Here is a 26,531-nt window from a genome sequence, read left to right as displayed (position 1 = left end):
TAGAGCTAGTTGTCTCTGTGTGTGTATATATATATTTCTATGTATAAACCAAGATTATGCTAAGGTAATTAATGAAAGTTGTAAGTGATACCAGTTTAAGAACTGATAACCAGAAGTCTGCTAGACATCTCCTTCTGAACTTATAAATCTACTTCAACACAACTGTTATTTTTGTAGATAGTACTGCCTCAGATACGTGAAGTGCAGATAAGAAGATACACCACACTTTTTTTGTTTGTTTAGGAAATCAGTTATTTTATTAAGGAGTGGTATCAGATTAATCTGCCACAACTGTATTTACTAAATAAATTCCTGAAGCTCCTCTGTATTGCCTAATGCTTTTCAGGTATCTGTCTTCTCTTAATGCTCTTTGTTGTGAATTGAAACGTTGGTTACTTGCTATTTAATGATCAACTTGAAAAATCAGGCTGCTTGAAAAAATATCATTTAATTATGAAAGTTCTCTTTAGAAAGAACAAAAGAACTACACTATAGTGAGTGTTGGCACTTATAACCTGTATTTGTGTTACTAATCCAAATATACTGGATAGTATATAAATATATAAGTAAGACTGTTCATTTTGTAAAGAGTTTGCAGTCTTACTCTGTTTTTTTTTCTTATTTTAGTTTAAGAGCAAGTTATTGCGGTAATGGTTTTAAGAAAATTCACTAATAAAAATTGTGTTTCATTTAAAATCCTTTTCTGTGCCAACCTGTGAATCTGTTCCTATGTGTTTGCAATGCTGCAAACAAAAAGATGTTTAAGCAGAGAGGAAAGAAAATTGTTTTTTGAACACAGCAGAACAGTTGTTTTATAATGACTAAAAAAGAAAAGATACTTTTGGCACTGCTTTTTCTTTGCAGGGTGGGAGCAGTTTTGTGCTTAGGATACCATTTTGTTTGTTTCTGGTTTTGTGGTGTTTTTTTAAGCTCACCAAAATCAACCTTGAGGCACAGAGAGTGGAACAGGAATTACGAGATGAACTGTCAAAGAGTGTAAGTAAGGCAGTAAGTGATGCAGACAGACGACAAATCATGGACCTAGAGAAGCGTGAGATGGAGCTCAAGATGGAAGTATCAAAGTAAGTGTTGTAACAAATTTCTAATGCAGTATGTTCAGAAGCATGCAAAAAGGCTCTGTAGGCTTATTTAATACACTGCTTATGTATTACTAACAGATAACTTTCAATGCCTAATTTTTTTTGGCATTTATGTATGCCAAATTTGGAATTGAAAATGAAGCATTTAATTCATGACTGTAAAGGAAGTAATTTGGTTCATTGTGATTTGAACAAGGAGTTAAGTGCTGGCCTGTATAGACATGGGTAAGTGTGCACTTAGATGCACACTAGTGCTATCATTTTTATTTATTAAAATACTATTACTAGTATTTTCAAACTAATTAATTGAGGTTGATTTTGTTTCTGTGCCACAACCTCCCTTAAATGCCTTAAAATCTTGTAAAAGAAATTGGAAAGCAATTCTTACTTTCAAAGAGTCATAGATATCTCAAAGATTAAACTGCAGTGGAGCAGGGGTTGCCATTTACTTAAAAGATTAACTTTATATGCAAAAATTGAAAAACTGACTTTTTAAGATACGTTGATACAGGCATTTGTCTTTGAGTAAATAATGTAATCCTGTTACATTTCTAAACCAGTGAAGATTGTGGGGATATTTGCAGTGATTTTTGAAACTGAAAATGAGTGATCAGGCTTGGGGAAGCAGAGAAAGGAATTGAGAATGATACTTCTTGAGCATTTATGTCCTGAAGCGGGAGAGGGAGGACAGAGGTTCTTAGTTCAGGTGAAACCATGGCATTGTTTTCCTGGAGTAGGTTACTGCTAGCAAACTTCTGCATAACTTGCAGGAAAACGTCCTGTGAAAAAGTTGACAGGCAATACAGAAGAGTTTTCATAACAGGGGCTGTTGAATAGTAGAGAAGGGTATGCTGAAAAGAACAGTGTCTTCTAAATGTTTTGATATGAGGAAACATACTAAGCATCCTTTCTTAGCACCTTCTATGTAGAAAAACTTGATTCAGTAGTTTCAAGTGACACAATATTCTTCTTTTCCCTGTAAGGTTAAGAGAACTGTCTGATGTAGCAAAAATGCAAGTTGAAGCTCTGCAGGCACGCCAGCAATACAGAGATAAAGAAGTGGAATCTCTTAGAACGCAAATTTTAGACTATCAGGTAAAGTTCAACATTTATTAAGACTGCAGTTTGGATTTTTTTCCTTGGAGTGAGAAAAAATGAAGTGATTTGATAGTGAATTACGAAACTGCAAAAGAATTTCAGAAGGGTCTCAGCAAGCTGGTCCTTGTAGTGGCCATATGTCATGGTTTAACCCCAGCTGAATACTAGACATCACACAGCAACTCGCTTACTCCCCCCCGGTGGGATGGGGGAGAGAAGTGAGAAAACTCATGGGGTAAGATAAAGACAGTTTAATAGGTAAAGCAAAAGCTGCACAAGCAAGCAAAGCAAAACAGGAATTCATTCACTACTTCCCCTCAGCAGGCAGGTGTGTTCAGCCATCTCCAGGAAAATGGCTCCATGCTCCGTAACAGATACTTGGGAAAACAAAACACCATCACTCTGCATGTGCTCCCTTCCACCTTCTTTATATGCTGAGCACGACGCCATATGGTACAGGATATACATTTGGTTAATTGGGGTCAGCTGTCCCAGCTTGTGCACCCCCAGCCTACTTGCTGGTGGGGTAAGAACCAGAAAAGGCCTTGACTCTGTGTGAGCCCTGCTCAGCAGTAAGTACAACACCCCTGTGCTATCAACACTATTTTCAGCACAAATCCAAAGCAGAGCCCCATATCAGCTACTGTGGAGAAAATTAACTCTATCCCAGCCAAAACCAGCACACCATACCCTTTCAAGAGTTCTATATTATGTTAATTAGTCCCTTCTCTCTTTTTTAATTTCCATTTCTAGCTGTATAGCTATTACAGATCCTGAGCTTTTTTCATGTTATTTAGGTAATATTTATTCCTATATGATTAATAGCTCATGGTCAATATTTAAATATTATATCAGGAAAGTTAGAGTGTATTTTATTAGACAAGCAATGACATCCAGATCTTGAAGATTTGTAGTAGACTTACTTTGTTGTTAGCTGAAACAATTTATTGCGATTTATTTTCATGTTCTAGAAAGGTTTGAGTCCCTAAATATAACACTTTTGTCAGCTTTTATGTTACCATATTATCTAAGTTTAGGTATACATTTCTTCCTCATTTCCTGGTATTTTGGAAAAATAAATTTTTTAAGATAAGTATCTGAAAAGGTGTGCTTTTGAAATGTGGCTGTAGAAACAATAGTGGAAAAATAAAAATTGGGGTTTAGAGGCTAATTCTTGCTCTTATCTATGGAATAAAATACATGCAATATATATAAAATAGAAAAAAATAATAGCTTGTTTATATCTACATATACACTGAATTAACATATTCAAAATGAAAAATAAATTTGTTTTATATATTTTGTTCTTAGGTGCAGTCAGATGAAAAAGCAGTTATTGCAAAACTGCATCAACATATCATGGCCCTTCAAGGTAGTGAGTCTGTTGCTGTAGGTAAATTGGAGACACTTAGATCAAAACTACAGAAGGTGGAGATCCATAATCTACGTTTAGAGCAGAAGCTTGATGAGAGAGAGCAAGCCTTATATTTTGCCCGACTGGAAGGAAGAAATAGAGCCAAACATCTACAACAGACAGTTCAGTCTTTGCGGCGACAGTTTAGTGGTGCTCTGCCTTTAGCACAGCAAGAAAAATTCTCTAAAACAATGATTCAGCTACAGAATGACAAACTGAAGATCCTGGAAGAAGTTCAGCATGCCCAGCAGGAGCGTCGAAATGCAGAAAACAGAGCATTAGAAATGGACTTAAAACTGAAAAGTTTAGAAGAATTAATAAGTGCATTGAAGGATACAAGAGGAGCTCAGAAGGTTTGCTCTCTTACAACTTTGAATAGCTTTGTTCATCTCATCTGCATTTAAATTACATTTCAGTTCAGCTTGTTCCCTAAATGTCTGTTTCAATGTAGAACCTAATGATTTCAGAATACACTTTGTTAGAATGGGACAGCTATTGTGTTCCTGTTTTAAAAAAGTAATACATCATTAGTCATTTGCCCTGTGAAAGTCAGTAGAGTTAGATTTACTAATTTTTCTCTTGTGCCCAATTAAGTGGCATAGGAAGTAGAGGCTAACTATGAAATCATTTATATTAAATTTAATTAAATTATGAATTTAATTGAATTATGAATGAAATTAAATTGAACACAAAGTAGCATTCTGAAGTTCTGTTGAATGAGCTTGCATTGAAATCTTCATTACAAATCCATGTCTTCTAAATAAATCCAGGGGCAATAATTTAGGCAGCTGGGTCAGAAATGTTATTATTCTCATGTAATTCTACTTAATCATAGATTGCTGTTGTAAACAATGTTGCCCTGAAGTTTTACTAAGGCTTTCTCACTTCTCTTCCTGATCACTGTGTATTATATAATATGGTTAAATACCTGATAACTAAAGATGTGTGCATGTAAGCACTGATTGTAGCACTCTTGGCATGCTCTAGTTTTAAGCCAGTTTTCAAATATTTTTTCTAGAGCATTTTGACATAAGTATGTCTGTTATTCGTAGTACATGTGCATTTTTTAATACATTCAGTTTTAATGTTTTTGAAAAAATCTCACTGTTTTAGAGACATCAACGAAACTTCTTGCATGCTTTTTTGTTCAGTCTGGACATTTGCATAGGGTCTTAGGTCATCTGAAAATTATTTGCAATACACTTGTGTCAGTATTGGGAAAACCTACTGCCTCTTCAATTGTCTGCTGCATTTCTCAGTCATTGCTCTTGCAATTTCATAGTCTTGCTGTGCCTCCTCACACAAGAGAAGTGAAGAAGCTTAAAAAGGCAGAACCTCTTTCTTCCTGTTGGTTGGTTAAGTGCCATACTTCTTCAAAGGAAAAGAGTGTAGTTGCATCTAGTTGGCCTGTGGGCTTGGTAAATAAAATAGTGTATCATTCATTATTAGGTAATTGAATGGCATATGAAGATGGAGGAACTCCATCTGCAGGAACTTAAACTCAATCGAGAGTTAGTGAAGCAAAAGGAAGAGGTGAAGTATTTGCGTAATATAATTTCTGAATATGAGTGTACAATCAATAATCTGGAAGAAGAAATTGTGCAGCAGAACAAGGTATGTATTTCTGCATGCTGTGAGAAAAACAGCCTATTCTTTGTTTCACTAGTGATTTTAAAAAGGAAGATTCTTCGCAGTAAGTTTTTAACATAGATGTTTGTATCTTGGTTCCATAATTATTCTTAATAACACATTTAAGCATTTTACATCTTGCTCTCTCTTTTTTCTTTTTCTGTTTAAGTTGGTTATAGAATTCCCATTGCCTGTAAATAAAATACCTTTGCATGTAAATTTCATGTAAATAAAATACCTTTATCAAACATTTGTTCCAGTTTCATGAAGAAAGGCAAATGGCTTGGGACCAGAGGGAAGTAGAACTGCAGCGCCAGTTAGACCTGTATGATCATCAACAAAATGAAATACTTAGTACAGCTCTAAAGGTACATGCACTGAATTAACTAAAAATAGACTCATAAGCACGTTTTTCAGAGCTGTCAGATTACATGAATATGAATCTTTCTGTGCAGTTAGAAGAGGCTACAGGATCAGTTCCAGACCCGAGTTTGCCACTCCCACAACAACTTGAGTTAGCATTGAGAAAGATTCAGGAGCATATTCGAACAATCCTGGAAACTAGGGCAACCTGCAAATCACTGGAGGAGGTAATTAAATGCATAAATTATCATATAAAGGGAAAAAGTTCGTATTTTTATGCCCTTTAATTTTTTTTATATGATAAATATCCTTTGTAAATGTCACTCAAATGTGTCCAGTCCCTTAGAAGTATTTAACACAGAGAAAATGTAAACAATATCATCACACCATTACTAAAATTAGTTAAAATACTTAAATGTTTAAAATGCTTAAAAATTTTTTGAATATTTTGGAACATTCATTTAGCAGGGTAAGACGCCCTTGCTGTACAAAATTCAGTTGACTAGAACTACTTAAGTTTAGCAAGTGTTATATTACATTTAACAAGTAGCGTAGCAAAATCCTTTTATCTTGGGTTGCTAAATTGAAATTCTGCTACAGAAGATACTTTGTGGTTCTTAAGAAATTTGAAAAACACCAGTTTCTTAATTTGATAGCACAGAATGACTTGCATAAGTGTCTTGGGACGAGCAAATAACACATAAGGACATGGTAATGATATTCTGGGACTGTTTTCATAATCCCATACAGCCATAACTGAGTGTTTTGTGTTTATAAGTCCATTTAGACAAATCTTTCTGGTACGTTTTTTAAAAAGTAAGACCTTTATGCAGTGTTTGAATTCTGGAAATGCAGCAATTGCCTTTCGTTGTAGAAATTAAAAGAAAAGGAAACTGCTCTGTGGAACGCTGAACAAAATGTTTTATCAAGAGACAAAGTTATAAATGAACTACGACTTCGATTACCTTCAACATCAGAAAGAGAGAAAATAATGGCTGATTTAGGCAAACAAGATGATACAGAGTACCATCGTGCCATAAAAATCGCTCATCAAACGATTGCAAATATGCAAGCAAGATTAAATCAAAAGGAAGAAGTGTTAAAAAAATACCAACGTTTGCTTGCTGAAGCAAGAGAGGTAGTTAAACTTTCTGCACAAAATTTCTTCCATTTTTAAGTTGTTTGAGTTCATATGATTGCTAGTGAAATCTTAAAAAGTTTCTGACCTCAGAGGTAACTGGACAGAGACAATTAGTAATTTTTAATGTAGGAAGTTCATATAGAATTTTTTAACTTAAAATAGGAGGCTTGCTCAGTCAAGAGGTTATGGATATGATGCCTGTCTAGGAATTAAATTAGTGTGACAGGAAGAAAATTAAAATTCTGCTGAGAGAAACGGTCTTAGTATATTGTATATTTATATGAGATATTCCAGTACTTGCAACAATGATCTCTGGACTGCATCTTGTAGTGAATTTGGAAGGTACAGGAAAGACAGCATTTATGGAAAATGTGCTTCTTAAAGCATATTTTAAATTAAAGCATATTTTAAAGCATAAACAGTGTATCTAAGCATACTTTATATTATTTCAGCATACTTTATATTCTTTATACCTTTTAAAGCATATTTTAAAACATAAATGTCATGTGTAAGAGGTACTTCAAGACTAAACATGCATCAGTTTTAGTGTATCTGGATCAGGAACACATTTCCAAAGCAGATTTCCTATCATCTTCTGGGACAAATCAAGTTTTTTGGTTTGGAACTAAGGCAGAAGATGCAGTCTGAAAATGAGTCTACTGTGCTCTGTCTGCTAGCAGACATTCAATCCATGGGATCACACTATAGCCCAAAGTAAATAGACCTGAAAAGTACATAGTATGGATATCACTATCCATATTGATAGTCATAGTTGGTGAGATCCAACACTAACTGTTTTGCTCTCCAGCTCCTGTCCTGTTACACCATACTACTTGCTACGTAGCTTAAAACTGCAATAGTAGATTTTTTTTTCCCAATAGTGTTCAAAAGGAAAAAAAAAATCATTGATTATAGCAAGAAGAAAAGAATTTTTAAAACTGCCAGAATTAGAGGAAAATCTGGGGAGCAATACTGAGCAATGAATGAGCAATCAACAGGAAGGTACTATAGTGTTTCATGACTTTCTGGAATACTGTGCATTAGTAGAGTTATATATTTATTTTGAACTAACAGGAACAAGAGGCAATAGCAAAGAAGCATGAGGAAGACCTTAGAGTTCTACACCAGAAGTTAAATTTGCATACTGACAATTCCTTTAATAAATTCAAAGAGACTGCTTTGGTGAGTTATTTGTGGTATATTTGTGGGCTAGTGAAGTTGTTCCCAAATTTTTTAAATTGTTGCTCAAAAGAACAGTTTTGCAGTCAAAAGTAAGTAATAAATGCTGACAGGAAAAATAAATGGATGGTTGATACAGAATTATTGTAGTATTCTTGAGAGAATTCGCAAGAGGTGGATTAGAAGTCAAGTATAAGAAAGCAAAGTTACCAGCTCAGTATATATAAGCATTTTTCATATCGTCTTAATTTATGGAGGCTTGAGGAGAGAGGTATATTTTGTTTTCTGTTCTTCTCATTCAATCTGTGGTTATGTTAAACTAACCCATTTCAATACAATTTTTCTCTTGACGCTTTATGATAAGGTGAAACCTGGATTTAACTGGATATTCTGTGGACCATTAGGTCCACAAAGCTCTTTCCAAACTAGTGCAACTGCTTTCTCTGTGGACTAAGAATCACATCTCAGTAAATAAATATGTTAGATAATAATGCTTGTTATATTCAGGATTGAGTTTAAAATGCATTAGTAATGCTTATGTTTGATTTAAAGCTTAAAATGTTTATCACATGCATTTGTTCTGTTTTACAGGAGTTAGTGAAAAAGACTTCTTTATCACTTTCCAACAACAAACATTTTCTCTGCTTAGCTGAAATGGAGCAAACTGTAGCAGAACAGGATAATTCTCTTGCTTCACTTGTTGGAAAATTAAAGAAAACATCATCTGATTTGGAGAAACAAAAACAAATTACTTTAATGAAAATCAAAGAGTTTGAGACTATCAGAGCTCAGTAAGTTTTTAGACTGTTAGTATAAGTCACAATTGGACTGGATCAAGTCAATTACATATTGCTGCTACAGGACTAGTCTAACAAATTCAACATGTTTTTGCTGAATTTAAGATTTGCCTGAAAAGGTAACTCAAAACAGTTACTATGATAGGTAATCGTAAATTATTTTTAATCTGTAGCCCTTCATCGGGGCTAATATTGAGAAACTGTGGCTTGGAAAAATGCCTTTCAGTTGCTAGCTTTGTGCCATTCAGTGAAAAAGAAAGTATTCAAGGAATCTTGGTATGAGAGTTCTCTTAAAGCTACTGCGATACTTGCTGGCTTATGTTTTGGGGTTTTTTAATCCCTTGATACATCCATTTGGCCTTGCTGCCTAACAACTCAGAAAAATTTAACCCGTGTTTAAAAGGAGAAAAGTATGATGCTTTCCCTACCTGGTAGGGCCAGGAATTAGAATGAATGATGCTCTAATCTCATTTTTCTGATCTTCTTGCATAATTTTCCTATTAAGTGGACACTTTCATTGTTGAGTCAGTTGTTTTTTGCTGTTTCCAAATCTATGTGTCATTTGCTTTAACAATAATAAAAAATACAACATTGTGCCCTTTGTTATTTATTTGGCATTTCCTGACTTAATTATTGCAGTGCACCCTATTAATGCTTATTTTTTATTAGGCTTCAGGAAAAGCACACTGTTGATGTGGAACAACTAAAAGATGAAGCAAATGATTTGAGGAGCATGTTATCTCAGACGGAGAAGGAATTAAGGAATGTAAAAGCTGAGCTAGAGGTCCAAAAAGAAGCAAATAATAGAGCACCCACAGCGACGCTGAAAAACCTGGTGGATCAGTTGAAGAGCCAGTTAGCCATAAAAGAGAAGCAGCAGAAAGTTAGTCAACAAAAATTACTCCCTATGTCACGTAAATGTTTAATGTTGCTTAATGGTTAAAGATTCTATGTATAGTACAGCCAAAGGTAGAATATAATTGCCTTTTCTAGTTTTGTAATGCTCATATTAGCAGCTTCTTCACTTACTATTTTCAGGCTTTGAGTAAAGCACTTCTGGAACTCCGAGCAGAAATGACTGCTAATGCTGAGCAGCAGATTATTTCTGCTGCATCACAAAAAGAGGCATATATGAATGTCCAGGAAATTGTTGACAGACAAACAAAGGGGCTTATGGTGAGTAGTAGGTAATATCATTGTATTGCATAGTTGTATTGTTGATAATCCTGATTTGCTGTTTTGTTTGTTTTCTTCCAGACACAGATAGAGGAATTAAATAATCAGATTACAAAACTTACAGATAACCTTAAAATAAGTAAAACCAGGGAAGGTTCTTTGTCTGATGAAAAGGATGAGTTGAACCAAGAACTTCAGAGGAAACAAAAAGCATTTGCTAAAATGTTGAGAGAAAAAGATGAAATGGAAAAAGAAAATGAAGAACTGAAGAAACGTATTAGGAGGCTAAGCAGTAGCATTCAGGTAGAAGTAAATGTTTGATCTGGGTCAAGTTTCTGCATAGATGTTCTGGTCTTGGGGGGAAGGATTAAGTGCTTTTGGCAGGCATTGAGACTTATACTTGACTTAAAAATTTATGTTTGCTCACCAGCTGGGTTACATGTTAGCTATTAGCTTTTGGTGTTGGAAGTATGCCTCAAATAAAAGGAAGAGACTGAAAAATACTTGCTCCTTGAAATATCTTTGAAAGAGTCTGAGGAGTTGAATTACAACGAAATAGAATTTTGTGATCTTCTTGGCTGTCCTTATTTCCCCTTTCAGAATAAAAGTAAAGAATATACAGCAGAGTTGTCTATTTTTAAAAAAAATTCAGCTACTTGCTGCTGATTATTCAGTTTAGAATGCAAAGTTACATTCCAATACTTTAATAATTTAAAGATAATTTTGAAAAGATCATTTCGGTTGTAAACTAATTCTACCAATTGGAATTAAAGTCCTTATTTTTTGAGTGGAGAAAAATACTTAGTGGTCATTAAACTTTTAGGTTTGTACAAGTTTGTAATTTTTCAGAGCAAAGCTGATGAACAGAATCTCATAGATGCACTTCAGAAAAAAATTAAAAAGTTGGAAAGTGAACTTGAGAAGAAGTGTGAAGAAACAGAAAAAAAAGGTGTAAGAGAAGACAAGGTATGTGATGTTTATATTGTGGGTTTGAAAGACATCTTCAGGCTAGGCCGTTCAGCTCTCCTTCTTGCCTCTAAATAACAACCAACCAACCAACCCAACCTGATCAAAAGAAAAGCAGTTTCATGGCTCTAACTTCTTCATGTTTCCCATGCTCTTTGTTACTGCTCTTGTTGATTAGTACTGGTATATTAATGTTTGCCTGCTCTTTTTGTAGAACTAAAGATCCATTACAAACCTTAGAAAACTAAGATTATATAGGTAGCAGTGAAATTGACTACGTAAGTGCTGTCAAATGTGCATTTGTGAAATCAATGCAATGATAAAAACATGAAGTACATAGGAGCAAAAGTGTAAATCCTAATAGGGATGATGTCTGTGTAAGTGATTATTCTTCACAGTAGTGACCTCCACATACCAGAGGTTCTAAGCAATTGGAGATGTGTTCATTTTACCAGTTGTTTTGTTTGGTATTTTTGCTTGTTATTCGACTACTGCAGTAACCAATTAGTGGCTTGTCATAGGAATCTTAAAGTATACTGGAATATTATAGCATGCTTATATAATGACATTCAGACTATTTATGACATTAAATATTATTGTAGGACTGCACTTTCACTTCCAGTTCATTGGAGACTTTTAAATTACCTGTTGCTTAGTGTCTAGAGAGATTTTTCTCAAACTTGGCGTGTTTTTTCCTTTTTCCAAGATTTTGCTTTCTGTCTGTCCCTTAGTAGCAGTAACTGCTTAGAATGAAGAAAGGACATGGGCTAACTGGAGAAGGGAAAAGTTCATTAAAAAAACCCAAAATTGCTTACAGGAATATTGACTGTGATTTCTCAGTAACCATTTGCAATCACGTAGGTACAGGTTTTAACAGGTGTAACTTCTCATAGAAGGTATAATTTCTCATAGAAAAAAATAAACTAAAATGACCAATTGTACAGCTGTGCAGCAGGGCCATAAAAACTCCTGGTGAGCTGCAGGAGACAGATCTGATGTAAACTGGCATAGAAAAACACTTCTTTTTCTGTAATCTGTCTTCTTTACTAATGTGTAATTCAAAGTAAAAGGATACATTGCACTTGCACCCTGATTTCATCAAATGTTTCACTTCTGTTTTGTAAAGTGAATATTAAAAGCTAAGGAAGAATTCGGTAATAGTGTTAAATTGCATCAGCTTTAGACACCAGTCACTGCAGCATACTTAAGGTATCAGCTGTGCCTGCTATTTACCTTATGGTAAATAAGGTAAATAATACATGCCTGCTATAGCTTTATGTTTTAAATTGATAAATAAGAATATATCATTCTTGCTTTTCTAACATGTTTGCTTATTTTGCTTTAAGAAAAAAATTTGAGAAGAAATACATAATTTGTTTATGTGCTTCACAGACCTCCAAGGAGGAAATAATTAGATGGGAAGAAGGTAAAAAATGGCAAACCAGAATGGAAGGATTGCGGAACAAACTAAGGGAAAAGGAAAAAGAAGCAGATGCTTTAGCCAAACAGTTAAATACATTGAAGGAAATTTATACCAAGTGAGTTGGTTTTAGTAGATTCAGCTACAAAATTATGACACAAAAGAAATCCAAATATGTTTGCCACATAATACTTATAACAGTATTGATGCCTAGAATTTTACATTGCTATTGAGATTAAAAGGATTAGTTAATTTTCAGGCAGCCCGCTATTCCTCTGTTATCCTTTCCCTTGTAGAAGCCAACTACCTTTATTACAAGAAACTGTCTCTGAATAAAACTAATTTAAGTCCTTTATTATGCTTCTTGTATATAGCATCCTGTTATTTCCATGGAACGAATAACAGCTTTATGACGACAGGCTCTTTGTCACCGCTGTGTTACTTAATGAGATTGCTAGGATTCGATACTGTGCTACTGTTACATGTAGTGCTACTGCAGTACTGACGGTTCTAGGATTATGAGATGGAAGCCTTTTAAAAATAACACATGGGCAAACCCTCTGCAAATGTTATGTTTACTTCAGTACAGTAACGGCAGATGCAGAAGAGAAAGGAAACTGTGATGGTGGTTCTGGCTGTTGTTAGATTGTGGTTTGAAACTGCTTCAAAATGGCATTTATTTTTAGCAAGTCTTGCATGAATTTCAGATAAAACACAGGTAAGACCAGCAAGTGGTTTATGACATGCATGACACTGACTTAATGTTAATTGGTTTTCCAGGTTTAGTTTTTTGGTTTTGGGCTTGAGGTTTTTTGGAAAGGTAACCTTATTAAACAGAAAATGGGGTGTGGTTCAGTGAGCAAATAAATTACAAATGTGGATTCTTTAAGACAGAAAATATTTTCTCTTCAAGAAAGCCAGTTAGCAAATAAAGTTTTAAATGTAAATTTACTGGATGTTGCAGGACTGAGAAAGAAAAAGTTGCTCTACAGAAGAAACTGAAAATTACTGGTGTCACTGTTGACCGTGTTGTTGGAGTAAGAGCCTCAGAGACTGAAAAAGAACTGGAAGAACTAAGAAAACGGAATCTAGATTTAGAAAATGAAGTTGCTCACATGAGGTGAGAGGCATTTTAAAAGAATCTATAAAAATGGAAAGAGATAGTCTCTATTAGACCAACTGATTCAATAAGTCAAAAAACGGATGGGAATTTAAAAATCCTTCTTTGAGTCTGAAACAAGCAAACTTAAAGCTACTTGGGAGCAATTGTGCTTATTCAGAGAACATGCAGCATTAATTCATTATTCTGAAAAGCTAAATAATATGAAAAACATCTGTCTCCTATTGTGTAAAATTATGATTACAGTTTAGAGTTGGTGAAAGTTACTGGAGCTGCTAAGCTGCAGTTAGGGAGTGTATTCTTAATCAGTGTATCCACTCTCACAGTGGATAGCATATCTGAGTAACAGAAGCTGTACACCTCTCAAAAGAGCAGATTCCTTTTGCCAAACTAAGTATTTTCAGTTCACGGGGATTAGTTGAAATAGTGTATATGGCTAACATTGATTTAGAATAACTACCCCAGTAATACCAGAAAATCCCATCTAGTAATCTAGAAGTTCATGGGTTTTTTACCGTAAGGGGTGTTTTTCTGCATTAATAGCCATTTGTTTGTTTTGGCTTGATTCATTTTTTGGATGTAGAACACAGCAAGCAATCCCACGAGATTCTGTTGTTGAAGAATTACATTTCAAAAATCAATACCTCCAGGAAAAGCTTCATGCGTTGCAGAGACAATGTTCGAGAGAGACATATCCAAGACCCTGGGTAAGTTAATAATGTAACCATATTACCTAGAGGAATCACACCTGCTTAACAAAATTATTTGTTATCCATTTGGTATTCTGTGTCCTTTAGCTGGTTTTATTTCAAATTATTGTATTCTAGAACAGGATATTAAATACTCAGCTTCTGTTTTTTTTGAAAAAACACAACAAAACAACGCCAAAACTTACAGTTTCCATGTTCTACAGGGAGAAGCTGAAATATTCAGCACGTTCGCATATGTGGAGAAATCAGGGATAAGTATGTGAGTCTGCAACTGAGAGACTACTTTTATATTCCATATTGATCGAAAATTTGGGATACACAGAGTTTGGGAAAATACTGAGCTGCATTTTAGTTACGTTAGGTGGTTTTGTTGTGTTTCGATTTTTACAAGGTTCATTATATTGCAAATATTGCATTATAGGGTTATCTTAATCTTTCAGGAAATAGATTTAACAGTACCTTCTAGGTTTCTTTACTTCCTGTTTTGTTTTACTGTCTTCTGCTTTTCTTTCATGCTTCATTCTGTCTTCAACTTGAATCAGAGTACATGTGACCAAAGTGAACTTACCAAGTCTGTTCCTATCAGTATCAGTAAACAGAAGTATTTGAATTGCCTTCAAAAGGAATCTATTTCAAATAGGGATGAAATCAAACATCAGACTAATCATAGCATTACTGATGGCAATGAAATAGATGAGGAAGCAGATGTGCAAAGATGCATGATGCATAATGAAGGCCATGAGGCCCCTGCAGATGCAAGCACAGAAGTGTCTCTTGAACAGCATCCTGAAGATAGTGAGAAGTGTGAGGACACAGATATTTCTAGGGAAGGATTGAAAAACAAAAATATAGCTGAAGCTGATGTAGAGAACTGCAGTGAAAAAGACAGAAATATAACCCAACCTGAAAATGGAAAATTTACTGTGGAATTTGAAAAAGAGGAGAGGAAGCAAGAAATATTCAAGCAACCAAATGTTGATGAAGAAGAAAGTTTAGAAAAGCCGTATACTGACAGAATGAACTGCAATCAGTCTGATTCAGGGGAACCTTCTAATCAAGCTAATGACTATGAAGCAGAAAAAATAAATGTGAATAATGGAATGGATCAACACACTGCAGAGGATAAATATGAAACTTACTCAAGTGGTGTGGAGGGGATTGAAACAACCCCAGAACTTTGTGAAATGCCCAAGGTTTGATACTGTAGTAGCCCTCTAGCATTTCTTCTGTATAAATGATGTAGAAATAGAACAGTTTGACCTTGATAATACAGCAGTTCCTTATGCATGGTGTGCAGGGATACTGGAGTAGTCATCAGGTGGTCCATAAAGCAAACCCTACACTTTCATGATAGGTGTGAATGTCAGCTCCCAAGTAGGCTACTCTCTGGATCTAAACTTTGGAATTGAAAGTTTACAAATAATCAATGATACATGCATCTAGTTGATGACCTTCATTCACTAAGAGACTTACGATGCGCTATTATTTATACTAAGAAAAAAATATGCTTTATTGAAGCAAATATTTATTCCTATCATTATTAGTGATGAATCAATGGATCATATGGTCAATTCCATACTTACATAAGTAAAACCTGCTGATTATTATAGCATCAAAAGGTTTTACTCTTTACTAGTCAGGCATAATAATTTACCATATACTTATGATTGGAATTGGCAATATATGAGGCATGCAAAGCACTCTTCATGTAATAGAAATTACTAGCCTTCATGGATGAAGACTTAAGATTGTAGGAACTAACAGACTGAGAACTAGAGTTATATATTGCTCTTCCTGACTTGCTCTGTAATCTGTTTGATTTCAGTGAAATTCCTTATGCCATATGTACTATTCAATAAACATATCAGAATATGTCCGCAACAGTAGATGCTGTTCCCAGGTACAGTGTCACAGCTTACTACACACAGTAGCTTTTTTCTCTTTTAGACTTCGAGATTTATTTCTACCCAATAGTTTGAGAGTTAATTTTGGTTTGACAAAATTTTTACTGGTTTATATGGATTTGTAAATTTCCCTTAAAGGTTAAGCAAGTTTAGGAAATTTAGGAGAAGGAGTTAATGTCAGAGCAGATTAGATCAAAACTGGTGATACAACTGTCATCCATTTTATTTCTGTGAAAAATACTAATTCTCTGATGCTCTTTATCAGCTACAACTGATACAATGAATAGTGCATTACCATTTAATAATAATTTTTTTCCATTCTATTCTCTTAAGACATCAGGAATAGGATCAGATGATCAATATCGAAGAGAACAAGAGGTTTTAAAGGAAAATTTAAGATTGTCATCTGAAAACGTTGAACTAAGGTTCCAGCTAGAGCAGGCCAATAAAGATTTGCCAAGACTAAAGGTAATGTCTTTTTACCTTTACTTCCCTTTACCCTGACACAGGTTAAGGGATTGCTTTAAAATAAATTGATATCTTTTCTGTACATACTGTGAGTTTTTCGTGTTTTTATGGAAGACAAGAAGGTTAAATGGCTGGTAGAAATGATGAAAAAGGTCATTGTGATGGGAAATTGATTTCTCTTTACATTTTTCAAAGTAAACCCACTGTAATTTTGTTACTCTTCACCCCAATTTGAGATCTAAGTAAGTTGCTTATTACTTCGGGTTTTTTAGGACCAAGTCAGTGACTTAAAAGAAATGTGTGAACTTCTCAAAAAAGAGAAGACAGATGTTGAACGAAAGCTGGGCAGCATCAGAGGGGTGAGTATTGTAACATCATTTTTCATCACAGAATCACAGGTTGGAAGGGACCTCAGGGATCATCTAGTCCAACCTTTCTAGGAAGAGCACAGGCTAGACAAGATGGCCCAGCACCCTGTCCAGACGACTCTTAAAGGTGTCCAACATGGCTAAGTCAGCCACTTCCCTGGGGAGATTAGTCCAATGGCTGACTGTCCTCAGTGTGAAAAATTTCCCTCTCATGTCCAATCGGAATCTCCCCAAGAGCAACTTGTGTCCATTCCCCCTTGTCCTCTCCATGGGACTCTGTGTAAATAGGGAGTCTCCATCTTCTTTGTAGCTACCCCTTAAGTACTGGTACACAGTGATGAGATCCCCTCTGAGCCTCCTTTTCTCAAGGCTGAACAAACCCAGTTCTCCCAGCCTATCCTCGTACGGCAGGCTTCCCAGTCCTTTGATCATCTTGGTGGCCCTTCTCTGGACCCCTTCCAGCCTGTCCACATCCTTTTTGTATAGCGGGGACCAGAACTGCACACAGCGCTCCAGGTGTGGCCTGACAAGCACTGAGTAGAGCGGGATAATACTTCTTTCTCTCTGCTGGCGATGCCCTTTTTGATGCAACCCAGCATCCTGTTGGCCTTCTTGGCCGCAGCAACACACTGTTCGCTCATGTTGAGCTTCCTGTCCACCAGGACCCCCAGGTCCCTCTCCACAGAGCTGCTCTCCAGCCAGGTGGATCCCAGTCTGTGCTGCACTCCCGGATTATGTTTTCCCTGGTGCAAGACCTTACACCTGTCCTTGCTGAACTTCATAAGGTTCTTGCTGGCCCACTCTTCCAGCCTATCCAGATCTTCCTGCAGACCAGCTCTCCCTTCTGGAGTCTCTACTTCCCCACTTAATTAGGTATCATCTGCAAATTTCGTCAGGCTACACTTGATGCCGCTATCCAGATGACTTATAAAGATGTTGAATAACATTGGGCCCAATATCGATCCCTGGGGGACTCCACTTGTGACAGGTTGCCACTTTGAAAAAGAGCTATTTACCACCACCCTTTGGGTGAGACCTGTCAGCCAGTTCCCCACCCACTGCACAGACCACTTGTCTAGGCCATAACGCATTATTTCTACAGGAGGAGGCCATGGAGGACTGTATTAAAAGCCTTGGAGAAGTCCAGGTAGACAATGTCCACTGCCCGCCCCATGTCAACCAGGCAAGTCACTTTGTTGTAGAAGGCCACCAGATTTGTCAAGCACAATCTGCCTTTAGTGAAGCCGTGTTGGCTTTTCCTAGTCATGTACTTCATTTGACTTATGATGGCCCTCAGGAGGATTGGTTCCATAACTTTCCCAGGGATTGAAGTAAGGCTGATGGGCCTATAGTTACCCGGATCCTCCCTTGAGGAGGATCTTGTAGATAGGGCTAACATTTGCCTTCTTCCAGTCCCTGGGTCATCCCCTGTTCTCCACGAGTTCTCGAAGATTATGGAGAGAGGCCTTGTGATGATGTCAGCCAGCTCTCTCAACACCCTCGGGTGGATGGTGTCAGGGCCCATCAATTTATAGGGGTCAAGCTCCTGTAGTAATTCATGTACTGACTCTTCCTTCATTGATGGTGGGTCGGTGTTTGGATCAACCGGCAATTTCATTCCCAAAGCCTGGGAGCCAACAGTGTTGGTAAAGACAGAGGTGAAGAAAGTGTTGAGGACCTCTGTGTTTTCAGCATTGTTGGTGACTGACTCTCCTATTCTGTTTAACAGTGAGCCTCTGTTTTCCTTCTTTTTCTGCTTGTGGTTGATGTACCTGAAGAAACCTTCCTTGCTATTTTTGACATCTATGCCCAGTTTCAGTTCGAGCTGGACTTTTGCTTTTCTAACTGCATCTCTGCATGCCTTGGCAATGCCCTTGTAGCTCTCAACAGATAATCCTCCACTTCTCCATCTCTGGTATGCTTCCCTTTTGGATTTGAGTAGACCCAGGAGGTCATGGTTGAGCCAAGGGGGCCTCTTGCTAAGGTTACTTCCCTTTCATTTATAGGGGATAAACTGGTTTTATGCTTCCAATAGAGAGTTCTTGAAGAACTCCCAACACTCACCATCTCCTTTGTCTTCCATGGAAGCATCCCATGGAATCCCTTCCAACTAAGCCCTGAGTGAACTGAAGTTTTCTCTTCTAAAATCCAGAACTCTTGTCTTAGAGCTGTCCTTCAGCACGTTCAGCAGGATCCCGAACTCCACAGTATTATGATCACTGCGGCCAAGGCTGTCACTGACCGAGATATTACAAAGCAGGTTTTCTCGGTTTGTGAATAGCAAGTCCAGCAGTGCCTCATTCCTGGTTGGCACATCTAACGTTTGTATGTATATCATTTTATGGAGCTAAGTATGCAAGAAACTTCAGGGTTCAAGTCACCCCAAAATACACCATCTTTTTTATAAATATAAATTGCACTGCGAAATAAGCAATAAAGTAAGATTTTTAGTATCTCAGAATATTAAGATGAACTGTTTGCTTCTTTTTCTTCCCTCTCTATAGGCTGGTAGAAGTGGAAAGACAGTCCCAGAATTGGAAAAAACAATTGGTTTGATGAAAAAAGTCGTAGAGAGAGTGCAAAGAGAAAACGAAGATCTGAAAAAAGCTCCAGCTGTGGTTTCTAATGAGAAATTACTTGGTCTTGAACAGGAAAACGAGAGGCTAAAGGTACTGATTTATCTCCAATAACTATATTTAGGTAGCAGTTTGTATGCAAGTTAGTAGGAGAATGGAGCAGCAAACCTGTTGTTGACATTGATTGGCACAACAGTGTTTTAATAATACCAAATAGGAAACGTGTAAAATGCAAAAGCAAAACTTCATTTTAGCATAACACACTGCACGATTTCTGTAAAGGTACTCTGTACTTTAAGGACATTTTTAACTATGTGATGAAATGTTATGTTCCCAGTGCTAGGTAGCTGTAACTATGCTGTGCTTTAAAACTGGAAATCTGAATTGTTCTACTAAGCAATGTATATGTGTTTTAACAAACTGATATTTAGTCTGAAATGGAAAAAATGAAACTTCATCTGGGGGACCAGCTGAGTATGCGTTATGAATCTAAAACCAAAGGAATGGAAAAACTCCTTACTGAAAACGAGAGGCTGCGTAAAGAACTGAAAAAGGTACGATCATTGTAATGGATCCCTTTATTTCCATTAGTTACTGATTGTGGCAATTATCTTTTTTCTTTAATGGTTGATGTGGAACGGACACTTTTCTAAGCACTGATATTGCTATGACAGATTTTTTCAGTTATATGTAGAGAGGAGACATCCAAGGAGCAGCCTAAGACAGAATTTGGAAGTTGTGGTGCTGCTGATCTTGGATGCACTGTTTTCCTCTAAATCAGCACTGACTCTATCTCACCATCATTTCAGATAACCCTGTGCTTCATTGTGAGGTCAAGTATTCCATAAACCTTTGTTTTTATTGAACAATAGGAAGCTGACAGTGGAGAGAAGCTACGAATAGCAAAGAATAACTTGGAGATATTAAATGAGAAGTTAACTGTACAGCTGGAGGAAACAATTAAGAGGCTAAATTTGGCTGAGAGCCAGTTTGAAGGAACTGACAGCAAAAGCTGGAAGCCTGTTGTAACAAGGTAAGAATTGAGAATGAAGTAAGGAAGATAAAAGCAAGCGTTAATTCCTCTTTAAATATTAGCAAACAAATTAGACTTCTATTTTCTTTATTTCCTCTTTTGAAGGTTTACATTATCCATATTTTATTTTCTGATTCCTTATTAGTATGTAGAATCAGTATATAGGTGTCTGATACGAATCCAGAACAGATCTAGTGTCCTTAAGTACTGGCGTTGGTAGCTGCTTCTATACAGAAGTCAGTTACTTGTCTCCCTTCTTCAGATCTGCAGTCTTCTGGATGGTTCTGGTAAAGGAAGTATTTTGTCTTCCTTGCTGCTTAAATGTATTGTATTTGTGCGTTGTGGAATAATGTCAGCATTTTTGCTGAACATAAAAAGTATTTCAGAACCTTACGACATTGGTGACAATCTTAAAAAAAAAAAAACGGAAGCCAGCAATCTGCATTTTCCAGCTTGGCTGCATTTGAATCTACATTTAACCGTGTAAATGTGGAGAGGTTTGTTAGAAAACCCCTGGGATTTCTGTACTCCCTGGGATGTGTAGGCATAGCTAATGATCCTTCATGTGTGTTCTGAAGGCCCTGAAAGCTAATGACAGTCAGCCAGTTGATTCTGTTTTCTGTGGAAGAGGGGAGAAAAACGCGGGAGGCTAGCACTTGATTATCTTTTCCTGTATTTTCCCATATATTTCATCATATAAAATGAAGTGTGGGAATCTCCATTTCCTAGATTTTTAGATAAAACTCTGACTTTGAAATCAGCATCAAAAATCATTTTTGGTTTGGTAATAATAGTAAATGTCTACAAGTCGTTACCAATAAGTTGTCTGAAAGTTACCTAACTTCTAAAATTCAGGTATCGCTTGCATCACTCAATGCGGAACAAACTAACCAGTTTTACGACACCCATTTCTGCTTTGCAACTTAGGCATACCTTTTTAATTAATCTGTGGTTCCACAACTAGTTCAGATGCTTTTTCTATGACAACCTATTTATGCAGGCTGGAGATGTTAACTTTACAGCCTGAACAACTTTAATTGCATTCATTCATTTGCTAGAAGCAAGCTGTTCAGATCTGTGGTTTGTGGTTTGCTTACAGAAGTGGTTTTGGCAAACAGTCACCCCAAACACATTGCCAGTCCAAAAAGCACGACTATTACACCCATTTTCACTAATGAGCTACACACAAATATGCTAGTTATATGTCACACCAGCATGCTTAGTAATGAACAGATTGATATAGAATATGAAGTTTAATTGTAAGATATATTCACATGAAACATGCCTGTGATTCATCAAAGTGGATGAGGAAGGAGAATTTTACCCCTCTTGAGGCAGAGAGTTTTTGTTTGGGTATCATCTCTTGTACTGCTGTGTCTCAGAAAAGGACAAGAAAATGAAACAATGCTTATGCTACTAAGAGAAATAAACAGCCTGTGTCCTGCATAAGAATGGAAGACACTAAGTTTTGGGGAAGAAATACTTAGTCCTGGACAACCTAGGATGAAATAAGATGACGTGTTGCAAAAGTACTCTTTAACAGTTATAAACAGAGGTAGAAGATATCTACAAAAACAACCTCTGACAGCAACCTTATTAGGGCAGAAAATCAGCTGGACAGGAGAGAGACTTGTCCGATTCCATCTTAGGTCAGGTCACTGTTGAAGAGTCCATCTGCCAGTGCCCAAGATTCTACCCACTTCCCAGTCTTGCACTCCCACAGGGTCCCTTGGGGATCTCTGGTGCTTCTCTGACATATGGCTGAGCCATTTCACTTCACTGAGACTTCAGCAAACCATTCCTTTTTTTAACCTTCACCCTAACTGTGTCATAAGGCAGGAGGGCAAAACTGGCTGCCAGCCAGAGGAGGAGGAGGACAGGGACATGCAGTGAAGATGGTAGGCCCTTAACAGCTAGCATATCAGCACAGTAGTTTTAACACAGTTTTTCTTTTAGTTCTTCACCTCTTTGGAAAACATCTCTTCTTAGTTCTGTTCAGCTGATATAGATAAGCAGTTGTGTTGGTTGTGCTTAATGGTACTTGCCTATTTCAACTGGTGTGAATAAAAACGTTTACTCTAACATGATTTTAAAGTAAGTGAATAACATTAATACATTACTAGCCTAGAGGAGCTCATTGGGGCACTTTAACATGCAATCCGCCTCACCAGCACATCTTCCAAAGCATGTATGTGGTAATAGGAAGTACTTGATAGGGAAGACAAAGGTGTCATCCAAGTGGTCCTTCGGAAGGCTCTTTGGCAAGTAGCAGGATGTTGGAGATTGTATTGCTATCTGAAAACCCACTTCAGATGGGAGATTGGGCTACAGGACCTCCAGATGTACCTTCCAACCAATATTTCAATGGTTCTACAGAAACCTTTTTGTAGCCTAGGGTGGCTCAAAGCAAAACGGAATCCTCCTCAGACCGCTCCAGGGTAAACATAATTTCTCATAGAACATTTTTTCTCTTGGAGTCTTAATTTTCTGTTTCTGTATTAGCCCTTTTCTCAGTATGCTAATTTATTTTCCGTAAATTGCTAAATCATAAGAAAACTTCTGTCACAGGTATGACGCTGAAGTAGGACCTGACCATTGTGCACACTGCACCAATAACAGACATGCATGGCTGTAGCAGGAGATAGTTTGGGTTTTCTGTGGATACCATAAAAAGATTCCAGTCCCTCTTTAATAAAGGTAGATGCAAAGTAAGATCCACAAAGGTATAACATTTGGAAAAGCCTTTATTTTAAAATTAAAAATATATGTTTCATTTTGCTTCTTTCAGCTCACTTACAAATAAGACCAGTGATTATTTCAAGGCCAATATCACAAACATATTTTAGGGTATATTTTATGGCATTTAATCTAAAGATATTTTAATTTCTATTTCTGCAAAAGTATTAGCTTTTGCTCTTATCTTTTCCTAAATAAAAGTACTACCAGGAGGCACGAAATTAAGATGAAGGAAATGGAAATGGATATTGCTAAAAAAACCCAAAGCATTACGGACCTTAAACGGCTGCTTCAGGAAGCAACAGAACGTGAACGCAATGCTGTTAAAAACTTACAAGATCTAAAAGAACAAGTGAGTAAAATTTAGCCAGATGACTCTGAGAACACCTTATTATTAATTATTACTAATTAATTTCTCTCTGATATCTGTATTGGCAGAGTACATTTTTCTTCCTCTAATCCATGCTTTTGTAGGTTTTTTCAGTCCTAGTTGCCATAATTTTACATCTTCATATTTTAGCCAATGAATGAGGTTTACCACATATTATCAATATATATTCCTGACTTGCAGTCTTAGGGGAAAATTAACTTTTTCTCTTCTGTATTCTTCTGTAGTGTTTTGTATTATAGTTTCATTGATCCCATGAAAGCCTGTAGGTACAGATGCTTCAAATGGTCTTAAAATTTTTCTAGCTTGTTCTGCAGAGTGAGTTTGCTGCAGGGACTTCCCTCTTCCTTCCAGGTTTTTTCTGGGGGATTGACTTTGCCATCCTATTTCCAGTACAGTCTCTTACATGCAGTCCCTAGTAAGTCTTTCACACATGGAAGAGTTAATGAATTTTAAACTCGGGTACATTTGAAGAGACATATCAAATTTTGGCCTTTCAGTACTGCAGAGATGTAGCCCTAGGACTATCCATCTAGATTAGCTTCCATCTTCTGATTTATTAATACATGTATGGTTTCTTCCCCAGACTAGCCATTCCTTGTTAGGCATCAAATACACAACTTTCAGTGTAGGAAGTTATTACATTATGTAAGCAAGTAAACATGTTCAATAAATAGAACTTGGAATTGAGTCCTTTAGAAGTTTTGTTAATTTTTGCTTGTTTACCCTTTTCTGAAGTCAGCATTATTAACATTAAGTATACACCAGCAGCAAAATTAACACAGAGGAAATTCTTTCATTATGTGATATTACTCTGGAGCCAACACACTTGCCAGTTTCTTTCACGTTTCAAATACTGATGAAGGGATGTGATCAAGGTTAACTACATTTCAAAGAAACAGAGAGCGATTGGGGAAAAAACCCAAATCCTTACCACTTCAGGTAGCAATAGAACAAAAGCCTGTCGCTAACAGTAGCCTTCTGAGAGGTCATAAATTGTCACTGCATTCAAAAAACTGTGTATAGTCTCCTATTTAAAACACTAATTTTTTGTTCCCTTCTCTTCTACTGAAAGGCACTTGTAGAGGCAGGCTGACTGCCCCTCTGGTCAGGGACCTATTCTAACTTCAGGTCATTTCTAGTCAACATACACTCATTTGGGTTTTCCTTGCAAAATCACACGCTTTTCATATCGCATCTGGAAAGGAACTTGGGCACATAGGTATGCAAATAAGCATATCAGTAGTATTTTTAAAGCACTTAAATGGTTTAGGCATATCACTTCCTTAAAATTACGTATGAATTATGCTAACATAGCTACGTGTCTAACTTCCCTTGTAAATATAACTTTTGAATACTTTTTTCTTCACCCCTCATGAAATATGTAGCAATGATCTAGAGTAACTTTAAAAAGACTGTAGATAATTAGCTTTGTGGAAGATGTCAGTAGATGAACACTTGGGTGGGCTTTTTTTCCTCTGTGATAACCTAGTACTTGGTTACATCCTTAGTATTATTTTCCTTCTTTCTTTAGTCCTGTATCAAAGAGAACTTAATCTGAACTGCATTGCCCATGGATACTGTTTTCAAGAGTAAAACCTTCTGATTTTTCTTTTAAGATTGAGCTTCTCCAACACCTTCCTGAAGATGCAAGGACAGAGCAAAGCCTCATAAGGGAACTTCAGCTTTTAAGGTAACATGCTCTTCAATAACTAAATAAATACCTCAGCCAATATACATGAAATAAGAATCATCAGGATATGGCCACTGCAACTTTTAGTTACATCTTTTATATGCTGAAATATTTTAATAATTTAAAAAAAAACTATTCTAAAATTGTTTTATATTCCAGATTAACTAATAATCGATTAGAGAAAGAAAAAACAGAACTAGCTCACCAGGTGGAGGATTATAAGCACCACATACACACATATACAAGTGAAGGTCCTGCAGCCGGTAATCATTTTCAGTACCTAAAATAAAGATCTATATTTTGGGCCTAAAACTATTTTTACTTAATGTGTGTGTGCAAAGTAATACTAAATCTATATAATTATTTTATTTCTGTTAATGCCAGAGTAATGAAAACTGGAGCAGACTATGGTCTTGGATCTTTGAGTACTTCTACAAGCTTTTTATAGAGAAGTATTAGTAAAAACCTCCATAATTAATCACCTTGAACAAGAGGCTGTAATCTTTCTAAGATGTCCCTTTCCAGGAAGATGTGTAGTTCATGCCACCATCTGCTTTATAAACCTCAAGAGACTGCTTTTAAGATGTCAGTCATTCATTGAACCTCTCATGCCTACCCCTTTTGCATTGGGTTCCAAGCTGCCAGAGGTGGAGTGTCTGTTTCCAGATACCAGCTCTGTGAATGATTTCAGACTTAGCAGGCATCAGTCCCATGGGAAAAGCAGAGTATTATAGAGCGCCCACTGCCATATGACCGGGAAAAAAAATGTAAAATTAACCCGCTTGAAATGATTAATATAATTAACAAGATCCTTATATTGCATTATTTCCAAGTTTCCTGCATTTAATTCAGAGACACTGTACCTGTTGTAGTCCTCAGCATGGGAACAGACTGGCCATTGCAGTATCGCATTTAATCGCAGGAACTAGACACCATCACCTAATTTGTACAAGAACTAAAGAAAAGCCCAGATTACTTGAATTTTGGTCGTTGTTGATCCCAGTTGGGTTTACACACTTCAACTGTTTCAGCTTTCAGGAAATGTAGAGTTATTGTAACAAGATTCACGTCACTGTTTTCCATTACCTTATATTTCATAACAAATTATCATTATTTTTGCAGGCCATAATGAAATTGTAGTGAAGGATAAAAATGACAAGTTAATGACAGAAGTAGCTGACCTCCGGACACAGCTGAAAGCCTCAGAGTTGGAAAAACAGCAATTAAAGGTAAGTTGCAAGGATCATCTCAT

The 26,531-nt window shown here is 36.5% G+C and overlaps 1 protein-coding gene across 4 annotated transcripts in view; it reads left to right on the top strand.

Annotated features, from left to right (window-relative positions):
* CEP290 (centrosomal protein 290) overlaps positions 1 to 26,531 on the top strand; it is a 55,187-nt gene that overhangs the window by 27,580 nt on the left and 1,076 nt on the right. For 2 of the 4 annotated variants that reach the window (XM_064450485.1, XM_064450502.1), the window contains 26 exons: positions 931 to 1,082; positions 2,084 to 2,195; positions 3,510 to 3,965; positions 5,062 to 5,226; positions 5,502 to 5,609; positions 5,697 to 5,831; positions 6,479 to 6,742; positions 7,820 to 7,927; positions 8,516 to 8,715; positions 9,391 to 9,604; positions 9,760 to 9,897; positions 9,979 to 10,200; positions 10,747 to 10,863; positions 12,256 to 12,401; positions 13,248 to 13,403; positions 13,987 to 14,110; positions 14,656 to 15,306; positions 16,351 to 16,485; positions 16,758 to 16,844; positions 19,358 to 19,522; positions 19,861 to 19,983; positions 20,302 to 20,462; positions 23,409 to 23,550; positions 25,206 to 25,279; positions 25,439 to 25,542; positions 26,402 to 26,508. In XM_064450485.1, the coding sequence (XP_064306555.1) occupies positions 931 to 1,082; positions 2,084 to 2,195; positions 3,510 to 3,965; positions 5,062 to 5,226; positions 5,502 to 5,609; positions 5,697 to 5,831; positions 6,479 to 6,742; positions 7,820 to 7,927; positions 8,516 to 8,715; positions 9,391 to 9,604; positions 9,760 to 9,897; positions 9,979 to 10,200; positions 10,747 to 10,863; positions 12,256 to 12,401; positions 13,248 to 13,403; positions 13,987 to 14,110; positions 14,656 to 15,306; positions 16,351 to 16,485; positions 16,758 to 16,844; positions 19,358 to 19,522; positions 19,861 to 19,983; positions 20,302 to 20,462; positions 23,409 to 23,550; positions 25,206 to 25,279; positions 25,439 to 25,542; positions 26,402 to 26,508 (4,566 nt within the window). Of the gene's footprint in view, positions 1 to 930; positions 1,083 to 2,083; positions 2,196 to 3,509; positions 3,966 to 5,061; positions 5,227 to 5,501; positions 5,610 to 5,696; positions 5,832 to 6,478; positions 6,743 to 7,819; positions 7,928 to 8,515; positions 8,716 to 9,390; positions 9,605 to 9,759; positions 9,898 to 9,978; positions 10,201 to 10,746; positions 10,864 to 12,255; positions 12,402 to 13,247; positions 13,404 to 13,986; positions 14,111 to 14,655; positions 15,307 to 16,350; positions 16,486 to 16,757; positions 16,845 to 19,357; positions 19,523 to 19,860; positions 19,984 to 20,301; positions 20,463 to 23,408; positions 23,551 to 25,205; positions 25,280 to 25,438; positions 25,543 to 26,401; positions 26,510 to 26,531 lie in introns of those variants that run through there. The other 2 variants (XM_064450495.1, XM_064450493.1) reach the window with 2 other exon arrangements.

This window comes from Phalacrocorax carbo, chromosome 1 (assembly GCF_963921805.1).
Source record: "Phalacrocorax carbo chromosome 1, bPhaCar2.1, whole genome shotgun sequence".
Lineage (NCBI taxonomy): Eukaryota > Metazoa > Chordata > Aves > Suliformes > Phalacrocoracidae > Phalacrocorax > Phalacrocorax carbo.
This window is presented reverse-complemented; position numbering and strand designations above follow the sequence as displayed.